This window comes from Cotesia glomerata, linkage group LG6 (genome assembly GCF_020080835.1).
Source record: "Cotesia glomerata isolate CgM1 linkage group LG6, MPM_Cglom_v2.3, whole genome shotgun sequence".
Lineage (NCBI taxonomy): Eukaryota > Metazoa > Arthropoda > Insecta > Hymenoptera > Braconidae > Cotesia > Cotesia glomerata.
In genome coordinates, this window is record NC_058163.1 from 9,083,046 (window position 1) to 9,102,267 (window position 19,222).

At 31.0% G+C, this 19,222-nt stretch overlaps 2 protein-coding genes across 3 annotated transcripts; one reads left to right on the plus strand and one right to left on the minus strand.

Moving 5' to 3' along the window:
* The first annotated feature begins 4,604 nt into the window (after positions 1-4,604).
* On the plus strand, positions 4,605-9,149 carry LOC123266663 (paraplegin). The gene is made up of 4 exons (XM_044731011.1): positions 4,605-5,010; positions 5,093-5,380; positions 6,414-8,105; positions 8,832-9,149. The coding sequence occupies exons 1-4, from the start codon at positions 4,846-4,848 to the stop codon at positions 9,030-9,032; spliced, it is 2,346 nt and encodes a 781-aa protein (XP_044586946.1). The 5' UTR covers positions 4,605-4,845; the 3' UTR covers positions 9,033-9,149.
* Positions 9,138-14,484, minus strand: LOC123266662 (exonuclease mut-7 homolog). 2 transcript variants are annotated; one of them, XM_044731009.1, is made up of 7 exons: positions 14,437-14,484; positions 13,804-13,966; positions 13,596-13,736; positions 12,712-12,896; positions 10,986-12,623; positions 10,710-10,906; positions 9,138-10,617 (listed from the first exon to the last, which is right to left on the minus strand). In XM_044731009.1, exons 2-7 carry the CDS (start codon positions 13,940-13,942, stop codon positions 10,302-10,304), a joined length of 2,616 nt encoding a protein of 871 aa, XP_044586944.1. In that variant the 5' UTR covers positions 13,943-13,966; positions 14,437-14,484; the 3' UTR covers positions 9,138-10,301. The 2 variants fall into 2 exon arrangements, with proteins under 2 accessions (XP_044586944.1, XP_044586945.1); XM_044731010.1 differs by lacking the exon at positions 14,437-14,484 and adding an exon at positions 14,073-14,155.
* Between the last annotated feature and the right edge of the window lie 4,738 nt (positions 14,485-19,222).

Here is a 19,222-nt window from a genome sequence, read left to right on the forward strand (position 1 = left end):
CTGTCAAGAGTGGGTCGACTACTGCATCTATTCACTGATGGATGATACGCTCAAATATCTTACCCGCCGTATCTAGCATGCAGAGTGGTCGGTAAGATGACGATTCTTCTGGCGGTTTCTTCCCTTTAGGTAAAAGTACTAACCGTTGCTGTTTCCACTTACGAGGAAAAGTCCCCTTCTTGAGGCATGCGTTGTAAGCGTCTAGAAATAATGTTGGTGCTGCCTTTATGATGGTTTTCAAGGCTATATTAGGGATTCCGTCCAATCCCGGCGCTTTATTATTTCCTACCCGATTACAGGCCTCCAACAATTCTTCTTCAGTGACAGGTGGAATGTCGTCCAGTTCATCTTGCGTTGACTGATAATTGAGACTGCGTTGCTGTGGAAACAGCGCAGTGACGATTTTCTGAAGGAGTTGGGGACACGTAGGTGACGGCATTTGTTGTTTCTTCAGGTGCGTCATGACCACCTTATACGGCCGACCCTACACGTCTTTGTCGACCTCGTATATGAGCTCTTTCCAGCATCTTCCTTTGATCTCTTTTATGGCCTTATTAAGTTCACGACGAGCTTTTTTGTACTCTGCGATCAGCACTGCAGAGTAAGGTCGTTGATAGCCACGCTGTGATATTCTTCTCTTTCGATGATACTCTTTACGGAGGTTGCTGATATGATCATTCCACCAGTGTACCGCAGGTCTTGAATTCATAACACGTTTGCGAGGCATACTGGCATCACAAGCTTGTGTTACTCGCATCATCAGGGCCTTAGTATGTTCTTCTGCACATCCAGTCTCTATCGGATCACTATCGAGGGCTGTTAGCAATACTTCTGGGTCAAAAGATTTCACCTTCCAACCGACAGTGTTAAATTGCTTGATAAGCCCCCTGAGGTTCTGGTCGTTTGACGTTTTCCAGAGTATCGCATGATGGTCACTGGCAGTGTAGATGTCCAGTACCTTCCAGTTAGAGTTACCTTTAGCAAGACTGGTACTGACAAAAGTGACGTCTACAATCGAGCTTGCGTCACCTTTGGTGTAGGTCGGCGTGTCACCACTGTTGAGCAAGACTACATCTAGTGTAGAAAGAGCTTCTAGCAGCTCTCTTCCTCGTGCATTAGTCTGCTTACTGCCCCAGTCCACTGCCCAGGCGTTAAAGTCCCCGGCTATCGCCACTGGATGATGTTGCTTCGCGTCCTCGGTCAGTCGATCCAAGAAGTCAGTAAACTCAGCAATTGAGAGGCTAGGTGGTGCGTAGCAGCTGTAAAAACGGATGCTATCTACTGATACTGCTACAAAGCCAGCGCTGCCATTGGTAGCTACACTCTGGAAAGGGAGCTTACCACAAGCCCAGATCACAGCTTTCGTGGTGATATCCGTCTCCCAAGGTTGTCCAGCTAAATGTTTATATGGCTCTGATAAAAGTACAACGTCGAGCTTTAATTCCCGTACTGTCTGCATAAGCAGGTCATGCGCAGCTTCGCAGTGATTGATATTAAGCTGCAGTATCCTCATGTTCGTTTATTTGTCAGCTTCTGGAGTGATTCTTGGAAGACTGGGCATCGGCCAGAACCAGACCGGTAAGCAGTGTCCTGAGAGCCAGGTTTTTCCGCACATAACGCACATTTCACTTTATTTGGGCATTGAGCAGCTTGATGACCTGTTTGCCCACATTTGATGCAAAGCCCAGATCGGTCGACTTCGCTTTTACATTGGGCAGTAGTGTGCCCAAAGTGCCAGCACTTATAGCATCATAGTGGTGTCTTAACTGCTCTGACACGGCAATTTACCCAGCCAATCTTTATTTTGCCTGTCTTTCCGAGTATCTTCTGCACTATTGCTGCTGGCAATCGTACCGAAGCAGTTTGAGTACCTCTGTAGGCCGGACGAATTTTAATGACATCTTCAGGTATTTCGTAGTCATTTCCAGCTGCCTCTTGTAAGGCCTTCCGAACATCGTCTTTAGTTGTTTCGTCGTCAATGTCCCGGATTTCAAGCTGTTCCTCTGGGCCTTTACAGATGACTTGCGCTTCTTCTTTAAGGATGCTCTTGATGGTCTTCAGCAAAGCTTGTCCTTTGTCTGCGGTCTTTCTGGAAAGCGTAATGAGCATATTCCCATCATTCGTCTTTTGAACCTTGTCAACGACGTCACGGGTCTGATCTGGTGGGACATCTTTTTTAATCCGACGCAGTATCTCGGCATATTTTGCCTTCTCAACGGGTCGAATAATTAAGGCATCTGGTTTGGTGAATTTTCGCGGTTTTTTCCGCTTAGGCTCCGGCCGAGATTTGTTCACCGGTTGTATTGGTAACCGCTCTCTCGCTTGCTCCTTCTTCTCCTTCTTGGATTGGACCTTCTGTCATTCAGTCACCTCTTTTTTTCCGGCGTTCTGCACTGCCCCGTTTTTCGGAGGGCTTGGTTTCAGGTCCTTTTTCTTCACAACTTGGCAGATCGTTGGGTCGGGAGAAGATCGATCTTTTCTCTTAGTTGTCTTGCTGCTAGTTCTGCTTCTGTCTTCCGCGACTGATTCACCGTCACCTTCGGCTCCAGTGTCCATTGCTTCTTCATTCACGACAGTTGCTTGAATGCTTCTCTCCGGTGTAGTGCGAGAAGTGCGTCGTACTGTTAAACGCCATCCTTCATCAAGTTTCTTGAATCTCTGGAGGGCATTGGCTATGCTGATCGTCTTGGTCTTAATCTCCTTGTGGATATTGACCTTAGATTGGATGAAGTCATTTAGCTCACTGGTCAGCTTTTCAAGGCGTTCCAACGCTTGCGACCGCTTCATTTCAGCGCTTGCTTCAATCGCTGCTTGTTGGGCATGAGGCCCGTTTTCACTATTGTTGTTTTCCTGAATTTTACTCATACTTTTAAATTCACCAGCGCATCGTACGGAGTGGAGCGGGTTGTCATAACTAGGAACGGGTGTACCCTCGGAGATAGTACTCCTACCCCAGTTCCCTGAGGCCTAGCCGACACTTAGCCAGTCCCGGAATACACGGACGGACTAGACTCGCTCGGAGCGGTAAAGATTCCGATCTCTAACACTCACTGCGTACTTCCTGATCAAGGCCCGAAGTGGCTGGCTCCTGATCTACTGCTGAAACTTACACCTCGGCAGAGCAAGCTCACATCAGCCGTGGCCTGCATCGTTGGAAACTACGACACGAGGTTCCGGTCACTCCCAGTGGGTCACAGCAGGGAACGATCGTCTTGTTAGGTCAGTTAGTGTGACCAACCCATTAAAGGGGAGTTTTGTCCACGGGAACGTATTTTATTTGGCTCCTACCCTCTGTACCAGGTACAGCGAGCGTTCTCCCATCCGCTACGGAGAGACGCGCCTGGTAGCAGTTTCTCCTCTGCCCCAAGTGTGTGTGTGTGTGTGTGTGTGTGTGTGTGTGTGTGTGTGTGACCCTCTTATAACTTTTGAACGGCTTGACCGATTTCTTAGCGGTTGGCGCCATTCGAAAAGGCTTGACCAAACTTAGATTTTGAATATACTTTGGACCGATTCAAACCGGTAGATTTTGAGAAATCTAAAAGAAACTACAGAAAAAAATTTTTTGAAATGTAGTTTTTTTTCAATAACTTTTAAACGGCTCTACCGATCGATTCCAAAAACTAATCAGCTCTTAACATCAAAAACCACGTCGATCGCCGCCAGCCTGGTCAAAATCGGTTGATTCGTTCGTGAGTTATCGTTGTCGAAAGAAAACCGAAAAAAGTGTTTTTTCGGAATCACTCCGAAATTCCTTGATCGATTAATTCATACTCAAAGATTCTTTATGAAGCTTTGAAAACTGCGTTAAATGCTGCCAACCGCGTGAAAATCGGTTCATTCATTCGAAAGTTATTGCGGTTTGAAAATTCAAAAAGTTGGGTTTTATTAAACTGTTATTAGAGTTTTGAGCTCGAAGAGCTCAAAATTACACAAAAATCATATTTTGAGCTTGAAGAGCTCAAAAACGTAATGTGTAATTTTAAGCGCTTAAATACAAAATGAGCGGGAAGTTGCACGGATGGCCTTTAGGGTCAACCGTCGTTCTAATTTTTTTTATTAGTATTCAACAAGTTTATCAATTACTCTTCATGATGCCTTGTATCGACCGAAATGTATATATCATACCTTCTATTATTTAAAATTATTATGACTCAAACGTTAGTATCTATAATTTTTTGGTTCCAATAATGCAGGTATACCTGCTTCGCTTATAAGCGAAAGAATTATTTTTTTTTTAATAAGTATTGGAAGAAAAATTAGAGAAAGAATTTTCCTTTACTGATCATTTGTCGCCATCTATTGGTGCCTACTATAACACTTTTTTCAATTATCGACCTCAAAAAATCTGTTTTAGACAAATGTCATACACTCACTGCTAATAACAAAATAAATTAATGTTTGGTTACGTTACCAACTCAGTTGAATTTATGTAAGGTAAAAGCCCCAATATATGATCATGTACCAGTATATGATCACTCCATGTATTTGTATACCTATATTTGCGAATATAGATATACAAATACATGGAGTAATCATATACTGGTACATGATCATATACTGGGGCTTTTACCTTATATAGAAAATTTTATAAAATTGTGAATTTGTACATTTATACTATTTATACTTTTAGAAACACACAGTTAACTTAAATAGTTTCATCATTTAGTGTAATGCAGTAAACAAATTAGTTGTTTTTAAAAATGATTTTTCAATGAGTTTAATTGAACATTTATCCGTAAAGTTAATAAAAATCCACGAAAATATAAACTAAAGTTTTTACCGTGAGTTATGATCCGATCATAACCTGTCATTCTCAACTTTTTAACTGTAACGGAACGAATTTAAATGCAAAATATAGCGAAATCAACGCATCGGCATTTATTTTTGCCGAAATATTTCATAAGCTCCGTTGTAAATCTTAAACCGAAAGAAAAAAAATATTTTAATCGTAAATTTATTAAATTTTGGAAGGAGTCGGCGAGGAATATTTTTTCATCGTTTCCACACAATGTAATTAGTCAAAACAACATATGATTTTATATTTCATTAATTCTATTGAGAACAAAATTATGGATTTTTTTTTTATTTTTAGAATTTCAATACATTTTCTACAGAATGCAGATCGTTAGGGTATTATATATTATCACAAAATCAATTTTATCAAAAATTTACCATTAATAAATTACTGAAAAAAAAATTTGGCACATCTTCAATCAGTCATAATAAACCATCATCAAGTAATGGATCTCAAAATTCGTCGGATAATAAATCTCCCAATCAAGGTGATGAAAAAGTGGCTTTCATAAAACTCTTTTTGATATCATGTTTTGTTTATGGAATATTTATATATCCGATGCAAAGAATGGCATACAAAGTTGAGGTATTTTTTCATTATGTACCTTTTTGCTTCTCAGCATGTGAATTTAATAATTTGATTTAATTAACTGTCTTATACCCGTAGCATTTACAAGCAATTGAACATAAAATAACCATCGTGAGCTCGTTAAATTTTATGATATTAAAATTAAAAGACATCTGACAATTCAAAGATTTTTTAAAAGATCAATTAGAAAAAAAATCCATGTCAAGGAATTAAAAAAAACTATGGATATGAATTTATTTGATTATTTTTATTGTGCCATTTAAATTATTAAATAAAACCAAAACCGGCCAGATGTCTGTTAATATTAATATTATTAAATTTTTATGTTTAGTCTTTTCTAAGATTTCAAATTGATGTGACCATCAATTTCAGCAAATGAACACACATCAAAGATAAATTAAAAAATTACTCATTATTCTAGTCAAAACTTAGCATAAATATACGAAATTACTAATCTAAAAATAAATTTTTGATAACTGTTTGAAAGAAAGCATCATACTATTATTGACCATAAAATCAATGATTAAATTTTTTTAGGAAAATCACTTAATTGTAAAATTCATGAAAATTAAAAAAGTTGACATCAAAGTTTTTTTTTTATAATTGTTTTTTTTTTTATAATTTTTTTTTTTTCATATGGAAAAATAATGAATATCGCTAAACTTATTTGGATGAATTTTTTAAAAATTTTTGCTAAACATTTCATATTTTATATATTGAAAATTTTAAAACTAATCAAAGAATTTATTTTTGACTATTTTTATGATTTTTATTTTAAAAATACACCTTCAAAACGAAGAATTATAAAGAAAAAAAAAAAAAAAAAAAAACAAAATATCCGGAAATGTTTATTATTCAATATTTTATACCGAAAATTAAGGTGGTTCTCACTTTTAATTTGAAAATTCTAAACAATTATTAATATAGTAATTTAACATTTTTAATTACCTGTAAATCCTTTGTATATATAGTTCAATCATTAAAAGTGAGCAAAATGTTATACATTAATAATTATTTTTATTTTAAACAGGAATCGCCATTCGTATCTTGGAATGAATTTGTACATAAAATGCTAGCAAAGGGTGAAGTTCAAGAATTAATAATAAAACCCGACATAGATTGGGTAACGATAGTTTTGCACGATGGTGCAGTAATAAATGGAAAACGTAGCATACTTCGTACTTACCAAATGATTGTAGCAGATGCAACTCAATTGGAAGAAAAACTACGAGAAGCTGAACAAGCTCTTGGAATACCACCTGGCCAAGGAGTACCAATAGTATACCAGCGTGTCAACGAGAATACTTCTTTCTTAATTGCACTTGCTGTAACTATTGGAATACTGATAGCAGTGAGCAGATCAGTAAATAAATCTGGTTTAGTAAGGAGAGATATGTTTGGTGGAATAACTCGAGCCAAATTTACTCTAGTTGATCCATTGACGGGTGGTGGAAAAGGAGTTAGGTTTGTAGATGTAGCTGGTTTAAAAGAAGCTAAAATAGAAGTTATGGAGTTCGTAGACTACCTCAAACGTCCAGAACATTACAAAGCACTTGGGGCCAAAGTACCTAAAGGTGCTTTACTACTTGGACCTCCTGGATGTGGTAAAACAATGCTGGCAAAAGCTGTTGCTACAGAAGCAAATGTTCCATTTTTATCAATGAATGGTTCTGAATTTATTGAAATGATTGGTGGCTTAGGGGCTGCCAGAGTTCGAGATCTTTTCGCGGAAGCTCGTAAAAGATCACCGAGTATTTTATACATTGATGAAATCGATGCTATCGGTAAGAAACGATCTGGTGGATCCGGTATGAATCAATCAACAGGCGAATCGGAGCAAACTTTGAATCAATTACTTGTAGAAATGGATGGAATGGCAACTAAAGAAGGAATTATTGTTTTAGCATCAACCAATCGCGCTGAAGTGTTAGATAAGGCGCTTTTACGACCTGGTCGTTTTGATAGACATATTTTAATAGACCTTCCTACACTCCCTGAAAGAAAAGAAATTTTTGATAGATATCTTAGTAGCATAGTTCTTGACAAAAAACCAGAAGTTTACTCACCCAGACTTGCACAGCTAACTCCAGGATTCAGCGGTGCTGATATTGCTAATGTTTGCAATGAAGCAGCTTTACATGCTGCTAGGTTTAAGAAAAAAGCTATTGATGCTTCTGATATATCTTACGCTATCGATCGAGTGATTTGTGGTCCAGAAAAGAAAAATCATGGTGTTTCACCCGCTGAAAGAGAAATAGTTGCTTATCATGAAGCAGGTCATGCATTGGTTGCTTGGCTATTAGAGAGTACTGATGCGTTGTTGAAGGTAACAATTAAACCGACAACACGAGGAGCTTTAGGTTTTGCTCAATATACACCAACCGAGCGTAGAAATTACAGTAAAGAGCAATTATATGAAATGATGTGTGTTGCTTTGGGAGGTAGAGCCGCCGAAAATGTTGTTTTCAATCGCATAACTACTGGCGCGCAAAATGATTTGCAAAAAGTTACCAAAATTGCTTACACACAAGTTAGACAGCTTGGAATGAGTGACAAAGTTGGATTAGTTTCATATTCTGAAGAAGAAACTGGAACGAATACGAAAAAACCATATAGTAAAAAATTGGCTAATTTAATGGATATGGAAGCTAGACAGTTGGTGGCGAAAGCATATAAAGATACTGAAAAATTATTGAAAAATAATATGGATAAATTAGAAAAAGTAAGTGCTATATTTCATTAACTTTTTAAGGGATTATTATGTGGATTTGTGTGTCAATGAATTAGGTATTTTTTTTAATGATTTAGGTTTAAAATTATAAAAAAGAAAAGTTTTTTTTTTTTTTTTTTTTTTTCATTTGAGTCGATATAATCCTAACAATCCACAGATATATTTAATCCCTAACTTAAATAAATTCTTTACTTTTAGAAGAATACAAAAAATTTTTAATTGAATTACTTACGTTATAATAATAATTTTATTTTCAGTACTTTAAAAGAGCATTTTATAATCACTTGAGAAACATTTTAACTATAGAATTTAAGATTAAAAATTTAGAGATTTACGGTCTCATAAAAATTATGATTCTTTAGGAAAAGATAATATTATGAATTATAAATGCAGTATTTTGAAAATTTTACTAAATTTCCTAAAAACAAAATAACTTAAAAAAACTTAAATCTATATATTTTAAAAATTTTTATTTTTTATGACTTTTTAAAATTTTTATTTTTAAATTAATAAGTTGACATTTTTTTACAGATTTTCTTATTTTACACATTGATCTATTTTCGAAAAAATTTAGTTAAGTTGATTTTTTATTGCTAGAAATAGGCAGCTCCAAAATTTGAAACAATTACTAACAAAGAACTGAATTACGAATAGCTGTAAATTATTATTATTTGTTATTTTGCAAAACTCATAAACTCATTAATATTTAATTTATAGATTTCACAAATGCTTCTAAAGCAAGAAACATTGACATATGAAGAAGTTGAAGACCTAATTGGACCACCACCTTTTGGTAAAAAGAAAAAAGTTGATTGCATAGAATTAGACGAACCAACATCAACAGCTGTTGAGAATTCTCCAGAAACACAATCAACATCGCCAGTTTCAAAATTTGATAAGATAATTTATAATTTATAACAATAAATATATTTTCAAATGCAACTTATATGAACGGCTGAAGAATAAATTGTTCATTAACTATAATTTATAACTGTAAAAATATAAAAAATAAAAAATATTATGTAACAAATAAAACTTTCTTTAATTTTTTGGAACTTAATCCACTACAAATAAGTCGTTGATTAACTGTGAATCACATACAATCAAAACTTATAGTTTTTTATAATTAATGTTACAAAGCCTAACTTATTAAATTAAATAACAAGCCATTTTTAACTTCTACATTTCTTATAGTATAATAACACAAAAAAATATTTGTATTATTCAAGCGCATTGGTTCGATCGAATGTAACATTCGTAAAAAAATACTTCTTAGAAGAAATTCATGTATACTATCATATTTTTGTAAAACTGGAATAGGATGTTATAATTTTTTGAATTTTAAGATATCATACTTTACAACGATCGTAAGAGGAATAATGACGATACATAATCAATTCTATAGAAATTTGATTAACTGCATACAGTATATACTTCATACAAATATCCATTTCATAAGATAGAAATCTAACATGAAATGTATATTCTTAGACAATTTATATATTATCATTTTAAGTAAAAAATACATAAATGCGTGCTTATTGACCAAGCAAAAGTCCTATGTAAACTAAAAAATAGTGGTAAATAATTTATAATCACACTAATTGAATTTACTACCTATAATATTTATATTATTAATAAAATAACAAAATGCATTTAACCAATCTAATTATGCTGTATATTCTGAATAGCAAAAAAAAGAAAATAAATAATTAAATTATCTAATTTAAAGTCTTGATCGAAAAATAGTCTTTGTATTATTTTCGAGATAGAAGAAATAGAATCATTAATTAAACTTTTTTTTTCTGTACGTTTTATTTTGTACATTAAATCATATAATTTTATTATTAATCATTAATTTCATTATTGTATCTAATGCTATCTCACTATTGCTTGATATTATTATATAAACAACTATTAATTGGAGACTAAATGATACGAATAACAATTTTTAGTTTGTATCGTTGGAAGATTTAGTTAACGCTTCGCAAGCAAAAATATAAAACTTATTATTTGAACACTTTGCTAGATATTCGTATTAGAAAAAATAATATCTTTTTAAACAATATTAAAAATAATAAATAAAATAAATGCGCAACCAAATCTAATTTTATAAATAACAAAATGTATATAGTTCAGTTTTTGGGAACTATCCATAGACATAGGACTAAATGTGGACTACTGGTATTAGTTTCCAACTAATTCAGAATCATGAGACACAACACCTTTAAGAGTGAAGTTCAAAGTACGCTCATAGTGTGAACCATCCCAATACACTTGGCCACATCGGTGACAAATGAAAAAAATTGAAACTCGTCGACAAATACCAACAGGAACCTTATCAATTTGAATAAGTACTCCATATTTTGTTTTACACTGCATTGTTTGCAAAGTTTCTTTCGACAGCAGCCATGTACGATCTTTGAATCTACTATCTTCGACCTGGGAATTATCATTTTGGTTCTGTTCTGTTACTGTAGGCATATATTCTCGACCTAAAAACCTGTGAAATAAAATTTTGAGTATTTTAGAAATTAGAATTTATTTATTATAATTAATTTGATAAAGAATTAAGAAAAATTCTTGTTTACTTACTTTAGGTTAAGTTTCCACATTGCTTTATTAGAAATTTGAACAAACTCGTCACAATTACAAATTTGACAGCGACTGTAAATATCATTTTCTGTGACGGAGATATTGAAATGTTTTATTACTTCTCTTAATTGATCATCAGAATTGTCACTTTCAACGCAATAATATTGCTCTGGTGGTAAAGATCCTAATCTTTTTAGCTGAAAATAATAATAATAATAATAATAATAATAATAATAATAATAATAATAATAATAATAATGATACTAATAAACATACCTTTTCAAGACTCAGATTACGTGTAAGAAATACTCTTTTGTCTTGCAGAGCTATTTTAATTGATTGAATAGAATTTGGATCGTGATCAAGGAAAATGCAATCACAGCCACACATTCTTAAAGGTTTTACTAAATTAGTTAAAACTGCATCACAAATTACTTTCCATTGATGTACAAGAATAGGTTCTAATTTAATAGTCTCTTTAGTAACTGCCGAACTAGGTCGAATAACCAATCTATTAATGGAAGATTTAACCTCTGGTTTTTTATTAATTTTCTTTGGTGACGCACAAAGCTGAGACTGATAAAGTTCATCGCAAATCTCTTGTAGAGGAATGTTACGTTCATTACAAAGATCAACTAATATATTATAAATTTCAATTAAACAATAGGCATCTAAAGCTGCGTAAGTTATCTGATCTTCACGCAAAGGTCTTCTTCCCCAATTGGAACATTGATCAGCTTTATTCAACCTATTACCTAAACAAAGTTCTACTAATTTGCTAAGACTTTCACCAGTAAAATTATCATCTCCTGGATAAGGAAATGTAAAATCGTATTCTTTGACAAGCTTATTCCATAAAAAGTGAATGTCTAAGTAGTTCATACATCCTTCTATTGATTCAAACATTGCTGGTAAACATTCTTTAAACATTAAAATATCATGCCTTATACCAAATCCCAATTTAGTAATTTTACTGTTACCAAACAACAGACTGCCAAATTCCTGCCATAATTTTCTGTTGTTTAGTCCTATTTTAATTACATCTAAAATATAAATATTTTTGTCTGTAGCTATTTGTATAAGAGCTAATTCACTTTTTTTCCACACTCCGAAGCTTGGTTTCCACTCGGAATCTATTCCGACAACTGAAAATTCAATCAATTGTTGATTCATGAATTTTTTAAAGTCTTCTGTATTATCTATTATCTCTATAGATTCTCTCGATAAACGCAAAACATGATAATTGGGTTCACCCTGATGTATATTTCCAATATTAATTTCAGTAGTATCACATGAGTTGTCCAATTTATTTGTTAATCTATTATCCAAATTTGCTACTGCCCAGGGCCAGGTGTCCTCAGGAAGATTAAACACTTTTATCCAGTACAAAGCTTCTTCTGGGTCGTATTGTGATATCATTGATACCAAATTTATTTGAATATTAGTATCTTTGATATCAGTTTCATGCACCATTTCTCGCCAGCATTCAGAACTTATACTTCCTTCAACAAAACGTTTGTAAACAAAAAATTGTACTGTACCTTCCTCACGCTTACGATGCAAATTTGGGCAAATATCTGGTGATAGATTAAATATTTTAACCAAACGTGTTACTAATTTAGTCATTGCACGTGGTTGTAACGCACATGTTTTGATATCTGTGATATTATTTGCTTCAATAAATTTAATTAATGTATCTTGCATCTTTTCTTTTGGTCTAAGTATATTATCTAGGTATACAACTATTTTTTCTTGTACTTCTGGGCAATTTTTCAAAAAATCTTCAACTATTGTATTTTTATTTTGAAGAATCAGAGGCAATAATATTAATTCTGCATCTCCAAAGTGATCTTGCAGATTCAATATTGTTGCGTATTGAGCTACTTCTTTGTACTTTTTCTCACTCAGCATCGCCTTTAAAAAGACGAAAGATTTTTTTTTAATTCATAAGCTTAAAACAAAAATTATATAATAATTAAATTTTAAATTATTAATTGATTACCTGTATAAGGGGCAAAAACATTTCTTTATCCTTTTCAAATTCATATGTACCAGATACTAATTTAACAAGATGCATATTACGTTGTTTACTAACACCCTTGAAAGCTGCCATTTTCAGTTCAGGAACAAGACAACTTTTGTGAGCTTCTTTGTGAACTGATATCCACTTTCGAAAATCTTCTATAACTGTTTATAATTCAATTGGTTAATAAAATAATGTAGACATAATTGCATTAAAATGATAATATTGAGATTAACAGACATTAACAATTTTTAAGATTTTTTCAACAAATATAGAAGTTGGGACTACACTATTTCTGGCTATAAAATTTAAATGATTCCATTTGTTTTCTTCTCAGCTCGAAAATAGAATAATTTGAAAAAAAAATTTTTTTCAGTGTAAGTTTTTTCATTTTTAAAAAATCATAAAAATTCAAAGATGACATTTTCTAATTTTTTTTTGTATGTTAAAAACAAAAAAAAACGAGAAATCTTTGTACTTATAAATATATAAATTTTATTACTAATTTTCGGTAAACGTTTAATTTTTTCAACATTATAAGGTTCAAAATAAAATTGAAAAATTAATTTCAGACCATCTTAAGGGGTCTGATTTTAAATGTATCATAAAAACAAATAGTTTGAAAAAAAAATTAGGAAAATATCCATATATTTATTTTTTATAGCCAAAAATATGTTAGTCCCCACTTTCAATCAATTGTCCAAATAAATTTTTGTAAAAAAAAATCTGCATGTAAAATTTTAAAATGGCTATCTATGAATGTAATTTTAATTTTTTCAAATATATTTTTAGTTTTCATTACTGAGGTAAGTGAAACAAAAAATAATTAATGTTTGCTAACTTCAATATCATTTAAAACGTACTTGTTAGTGCTAGAGAAGACTTTGGTTTAACATTATGGAAGTCTCCAGCATTTAATAAAATTCTAAGAGTACTCAAATACGGATTGGGAGCAGACTCGAAAAATTTAGTGAGTTCATTAGAAACTGGTGTACTTTTTTTCCCTGAAATGAATACTTAAATTAATATAATAATTCAAATAAGTTTTTAAAAATGGTAAAAAAAACTTACAATGATTCCAAATACTTTGTAATTGTTTCAACCAATTACTATTAGCTTCATCAAGTGAGGTATAATCCACATTTTTACTTGTGTCATTGAGACTAGTATTTCCAGTTGAAAAACTTTTTATATCTACTTTTTCATTCATTTTGAGAATTTTGTTGTTATTTTTCTTAAACAAAAATCAAAAACTATTACTGTCAATTTTTTATTATTTAATCTTATAACTAATAAAATAAGAAAAACAAGTCAAACTAAAATTTATTACACTATCTAACCTTAAGATTTAAGATGCATGCTAATTCGCGAATTATTTCAGTAAATTTCAAAAGAATTATGTTTTATAAAATATTTCTAAGTATTGACAACAACTGAATTAATTTTAGTTATAATTGTTAATGCTATTGTTTGTTAATTCTTTTAATAAATTGATTTTATTTTTTTTATATATAACCACGATTATCACAATTCGTTGGTTTGCTGTAGAATAAAATCAATGACGACTACCAAACCGAATCATTCAGAAATTATTTGTATGTGGTATATAAAAAATTCAGTACTATAATATTTCACTATTTTTATGAGCGAACATCACATATAACTTAAATATTTTATCAATTAGCTATAGGAAAAATTTTTTACCTTGAACAGACCGGAAAATAGAAGCCCTGATGTATGTGTTATATATTAGAGGCCTCAGGTGTCACTACTGACAAAGTAAAGTGGGGTTTTTAAAATCGAGCGGTTCGAACTCGGCAATAGCGGGACGTTTTAAAATAGTCCAGTCGAGAAGTTGATTTCTTGCGAAAAATAGTTCTCCTTTTCCTAAAAATATGGTTGATGGCTTAAGCAATCCGGAATGGCATCTAGAAAAAGACATTTTTTGGATTTTTTGAGGAAAAGAAAATTACAATTGTTATTAACAAAAAACCGTTAAAAAAATTAGCCCTCCAGCTTTTTGGCGATATCTCAAAAAGTATAAGTGACAGCTCAAATATTAAAAAAGATTCTGAAAGAGCAGAAAATTTTAGCAAAAAAGTTCTCGACTCCCGAAACTCTAGCTCTAATGTTTATAATTTTAATTAAGCGTTGAAAATCGGCTTTTGCGCGGCAGTTTCGGCATGCGCGCGCCGCCACTCTAGTGAGCGTAGTTTTTAATAATTTTTTTAGGCAATTAAATATTAATTAAAAAATTTGAAAAAATTCTGGTGTCATCTAGACCCTTCGAACAATATGATTCCGCGGTAATAAAAGTTGTATCACCATTTTTTAAAAAATTATTCAATTGTTAATTAACAATTTTTTTACGGATTTGTGTTGTCATAAAAGGCCATATAATAATTTAAATAATTAACCTATAAATTTTTTGTTTCTTGGAGCCCTTTTTATAAACATACTCAACGATATGCCGTTATAAAAGTTAATAAAATATTTTTATTTCATTAGTTATTCATTTTTGAACCAACAAAAAAATTAAAAATTTAAATAATGTATGTTAAATAATTTTTTTATTTTAATTTTAAGTTATTACTGATTTTATATTCTTTTTAGGCATCAAATGATTATTTTAAAAATTTTTTTATGCCATTTGTTTATAAATTTTTTATGAACAAATGAATTAATTAAATATTTTTGAAAAACTTTTTTGACTACATTGTTAGCGTAAAAAAATTATGATTTAAAAAAAAAAAAATTTTTCTTAAGAACAATATCTTATTGTTTATAATCGTTTTTTTCATATTTTGATTGTTTAAATAAATGATTAAGGAATCGTTTTTTTTTTAAATCATAATTTTCATTTCTAAATATAATGGCAAAAAAAAATTTTTTCGAATTTTTAAAAAACATTCGGATTTTGAAGCACGACAAAGTCTAAGCACTGACTCGATTTGTCAACAAACAAATTGCTGTAACTTTGCAACTATTGCAGATACAGCTTTTGACCTTTCAGTCGTTTTTACACAGTATGAACTAAGCTTTCTTATGAATTATAAACCTAAAGTTTATCTCTTTTAGTTCGTTAACTACATGCATTTTTTTATAAAAATTTGCAATTTCTATTTCTTATAATGCTTATATCTCATAAACTAATAATGTTACGACTAATATGCTCCAGGACTTTTTTGTTACCTGATTATTAAGCTATTCAAATTTATTTTTTTCATATTTTTAACCTTATTTGTTTATGAGATTTTTTAATTTTTTTTAAAATTAGTTTTTATTTTCTCTTTTACTTTTTCGGAAACAAATTAAAAGCAGATTGGAGATAAATTGTGAGAATAATAAGCAACATTTTTAAGAAAAATGATTTTTATTAGTTACCGATAAAAATGAAGTATTATTATTATTATTTTTTTTTTTTATTATTATTAATTATTTTTTTCTTCTTCGTTTTGGTGAAGGTTGGTAGTCCGATGTTGACGTGGAAGCGATTGAACCATGTTGAACTTCGCTCGCTTGTGGATCAGTCGACGAGTCATTATTATCATTATTATCATCTTCATCATCATCGCTGTTAGAACCATAAATACCCTGCATGATTTGAAGGTATCCAGGTTTGATGACAAATTCCTTTTCCGGTGCAATTTCTTCAGTTGCTTGATCTGATAAGATTTCTTCGTCATCGTCGTCATCATTTTTGTCTTCAAAAATATCTGCTGAGTTCAAACAAGTTTCTCCATGGCAGGATTTACATGCTCTAGTGCATCGTAGTCCTGCTTTTTTGCAACTGCATCTTGTGCTACAGTTGCTGGCGGAACAGGAACAATGGACCATTGTCAAAAGCTCCTGTGGTGCTAATGGTTCATTGGTACGAACCAGAAGTAACATCGTTTCAGTTTTCTTAGAGCCCCAATCTTCAGGATTTAATGAGTTCCCTAACCAAATTTGAACTTGTAAGTAGGCTCTCAATGAATGCTGGTAAGTAGCGCCTGATGTCGGTGGTAACAAACACGGAAAATAATGTGCAGTATCATTTACTACAAGATTGCAGTAAATGTTTCTGTAGTTACAAATATCATATAAGTGATAACAGTTACTCAATATACGTCAAATTTTACTAAGTCAATAAGTTGAATTTACTCCAATCTTGCGGTAAATTCTACTGCACACTGCAATAACAAATACTCCACGTGGGAGTTGAAAGTACTACAGAAGGAACTGTTCCCGCTATTTCGCCAATTTGGGGTTAGTCTCTTGTTAGTATACTCGTTTATTATAACGTCTCATAAATAATCATCTGTAAATAAAATACTAAACGTCACACTGATAGAAGGATTTATTTATAGTTAAAAATATTTGTTAATATTTAACAAATCATTTATTAGAGACCACTTTTTAGTCTTTAACAAATATTTATTAGTATTTAAAAAGATTTATTAATATTTAATAAATTAATATTAGATTTATTAAATACAAACAAATTATTTTAAATACTAAGAAATATTTGTTTAATACTAAAAACTGGTCTCTAATAAATGATTTCTTAAATATTAACAAATATTTTTTAATACGAATAAATCCTTCTACTTTTATAAAAATAAAAAATTAAAAAAAAAAAATACAGACATTTTTTTTAAATTCATACTTTTTTAAAACCCAAATATATTTAGGGTAATTATGTACAAGTAGGGTCCACCCTATTTTTGGCCATATCTAGGTGAAGCATTAACATTATTTAATTTTTTTTTATTCTGTTTGTTTTTACGACGTATATATGATAAAAAATGTCATGAGAGAAAAAAATAAAGATTTCGACAGCTTTTTTGCCATCAAAAGTTGGAAAAAAAAATTGGCTCTAATTTTTTCGGATAAAGTTTCTATTTTATCTTTTTTTATGTTTTTAATATATATATATATTTTTTTTAAATACATAAAAAAACGAACAATTAAAAAAAAAATGATCAATTTGATCAAAAAAAAAAAAAAAATATATTATGGCCCAGCATGGATGAACCCCACTTGTAAATAATTACCATATTTATTATATAGAAATAACTCAGTAAGTAATTTTTAATTATAAACTATAAAATTTTTAGGTTATATACCGTTTATTTTTATGCCATTGGTTAACCGCATATTAAGTGAATTGAACTACAATTGGAGTTATAAATACCGCATGCTGTAGCATATTTTACTTTTTACTACAGTTAACGCTTAACTACAATATTGGAGTAAATCTACCCACAGTTTGGAGTTGTCTCAGGTCATACTATAGCCTGCGGTAAATGGAACTACAGTTGTTGTTGCCACTACCACAATTTATTTTCCGTGAACCTAAATTTATTACCGACGATTTGCGTGCGACACCAGCGAATTTCTCTACCCGTGACTCTTTTAGAGTTTGTTTTTTTGAGCCAAATAGCTTCAACATTATCGCTTCTCCGGCTGTCTTGACTTCTTGTTGCGACAAGTTAGGATTATAAAAAGCCTGCACCAGCTCTTGCACAGTACTTAAAATTTATAGTTTCAATCACTATGTACTTTGGACATCTTAAAAATGAGAGTAAAAATATAAGATGGTTAAAAAAAATTAAAAAATCTCATAAACAAATAAGGTTAAAAATATGAAAAAAATAAATTTGAATAGCTTAATAATCAGGTAACAAAAAAGTCCTGGAGCATATTAGTCGTAACATTATTAGTTTATGAGATATAAGCATTGTAAGAAATAGAAATTGCAAATTTTTATAAAAAAATGCATGTAGTTAACGAACTAAAAGAGATAAACTTTAGGTTTATAATTCATAAGAAAGCTTAGTTCATACTGTGTAAAAACGAATGAAAGGTCAAAAGCTGTATCTGCAATAGTTGCAAAGTTACAGCAATTTGTTTGTTGACAAATCGAGTCAGTGCTTAGACTTTGTCGTGCTTCAAAATCCGAATGTTTTTTAAAAATTCGAAAAAATTTTTTTTTGCCATTATATTTAGAAATGAAAATTATGATTTAAAAAAAAAAACGATTCCTTAATCATTTATTTAAACAATCAAAATATGAAAAAAACGATTATAAACAATAAGATATTGTTCTTAAGAAAAATTTTTTTTTTTTTTAAATCATAATTTTTTTACGCTAACAATGTAGTGAAAAAAGTTTTTCAAAAATATTTAATTAATTCATTTGTTCATAAAAAATTTATAAACAAATGGCATAAAAAAATTTTTAAAATAATCATTTGATGCCTAAAAAGAATATAAAATCAGTAATAACTTAAAATTAAAATAAAAAAATTATTTAACATACATTATTTAAATTTTTAATTTTTTTGTTGCTTCAAAAATGAATAACTAATGAAATAAAAATATTTTATAAACTTGTATAACGGCATATCGTTGAGTATGTTTATAAAAAGGGCTCCAAGAAACAAAAAATTTATAGGTTAATTATTTAAACTATTATATGGCCTTTTATGACAACACAAATCCGTAA

Excerpts from the sequence above, each read along its gene's own strand:
- LOC123266662 (XM_044731009.1), bottom strand. The coding sequence starts at position 13,942 with ATGAATGAAAAAGTAGATATAAAAAGTTTTTCAACTGGAAATACTAGT. Across the intron at positions 13,737-13,803 it reads ACAAAGTATTTGGAATCATT|GGAAAAAAAGTACACCAGTT; the intron begins GTAAGTTTTTTT and ends TATTCATTTCAG. Across the intron at positions 12,897-13,595 it reads GTCTTCTCTAGCACTAACAA|TTATAGAAGATTTTCGAAAG; the intron begins GTACGTTTTAAA and ends AATTATAAACAG.
- LOC123266663 (XM_044731011.1), top strand. The coding sequence starts at position 4,846 with ATGCAAAATATAGCGAAATCAACGCATCGGCATTTATTTTTGCCGAAA. Across the intron at positions 5,011-5,092 it reads TTTCATCGTTTCCACACAAT|AATTTCAATACATTTTCTAC; the intron begins GTAATTAGTCAA and ends TTTTATTTTTAG. Across the intron at positions 8,106-8,831 it reads ATATGGATAAATTAGAAAAA|ATTTCACAAATGCTTCTAAA; the intron begins GTAAGTGCTATA and ends TTTAATTTATAG.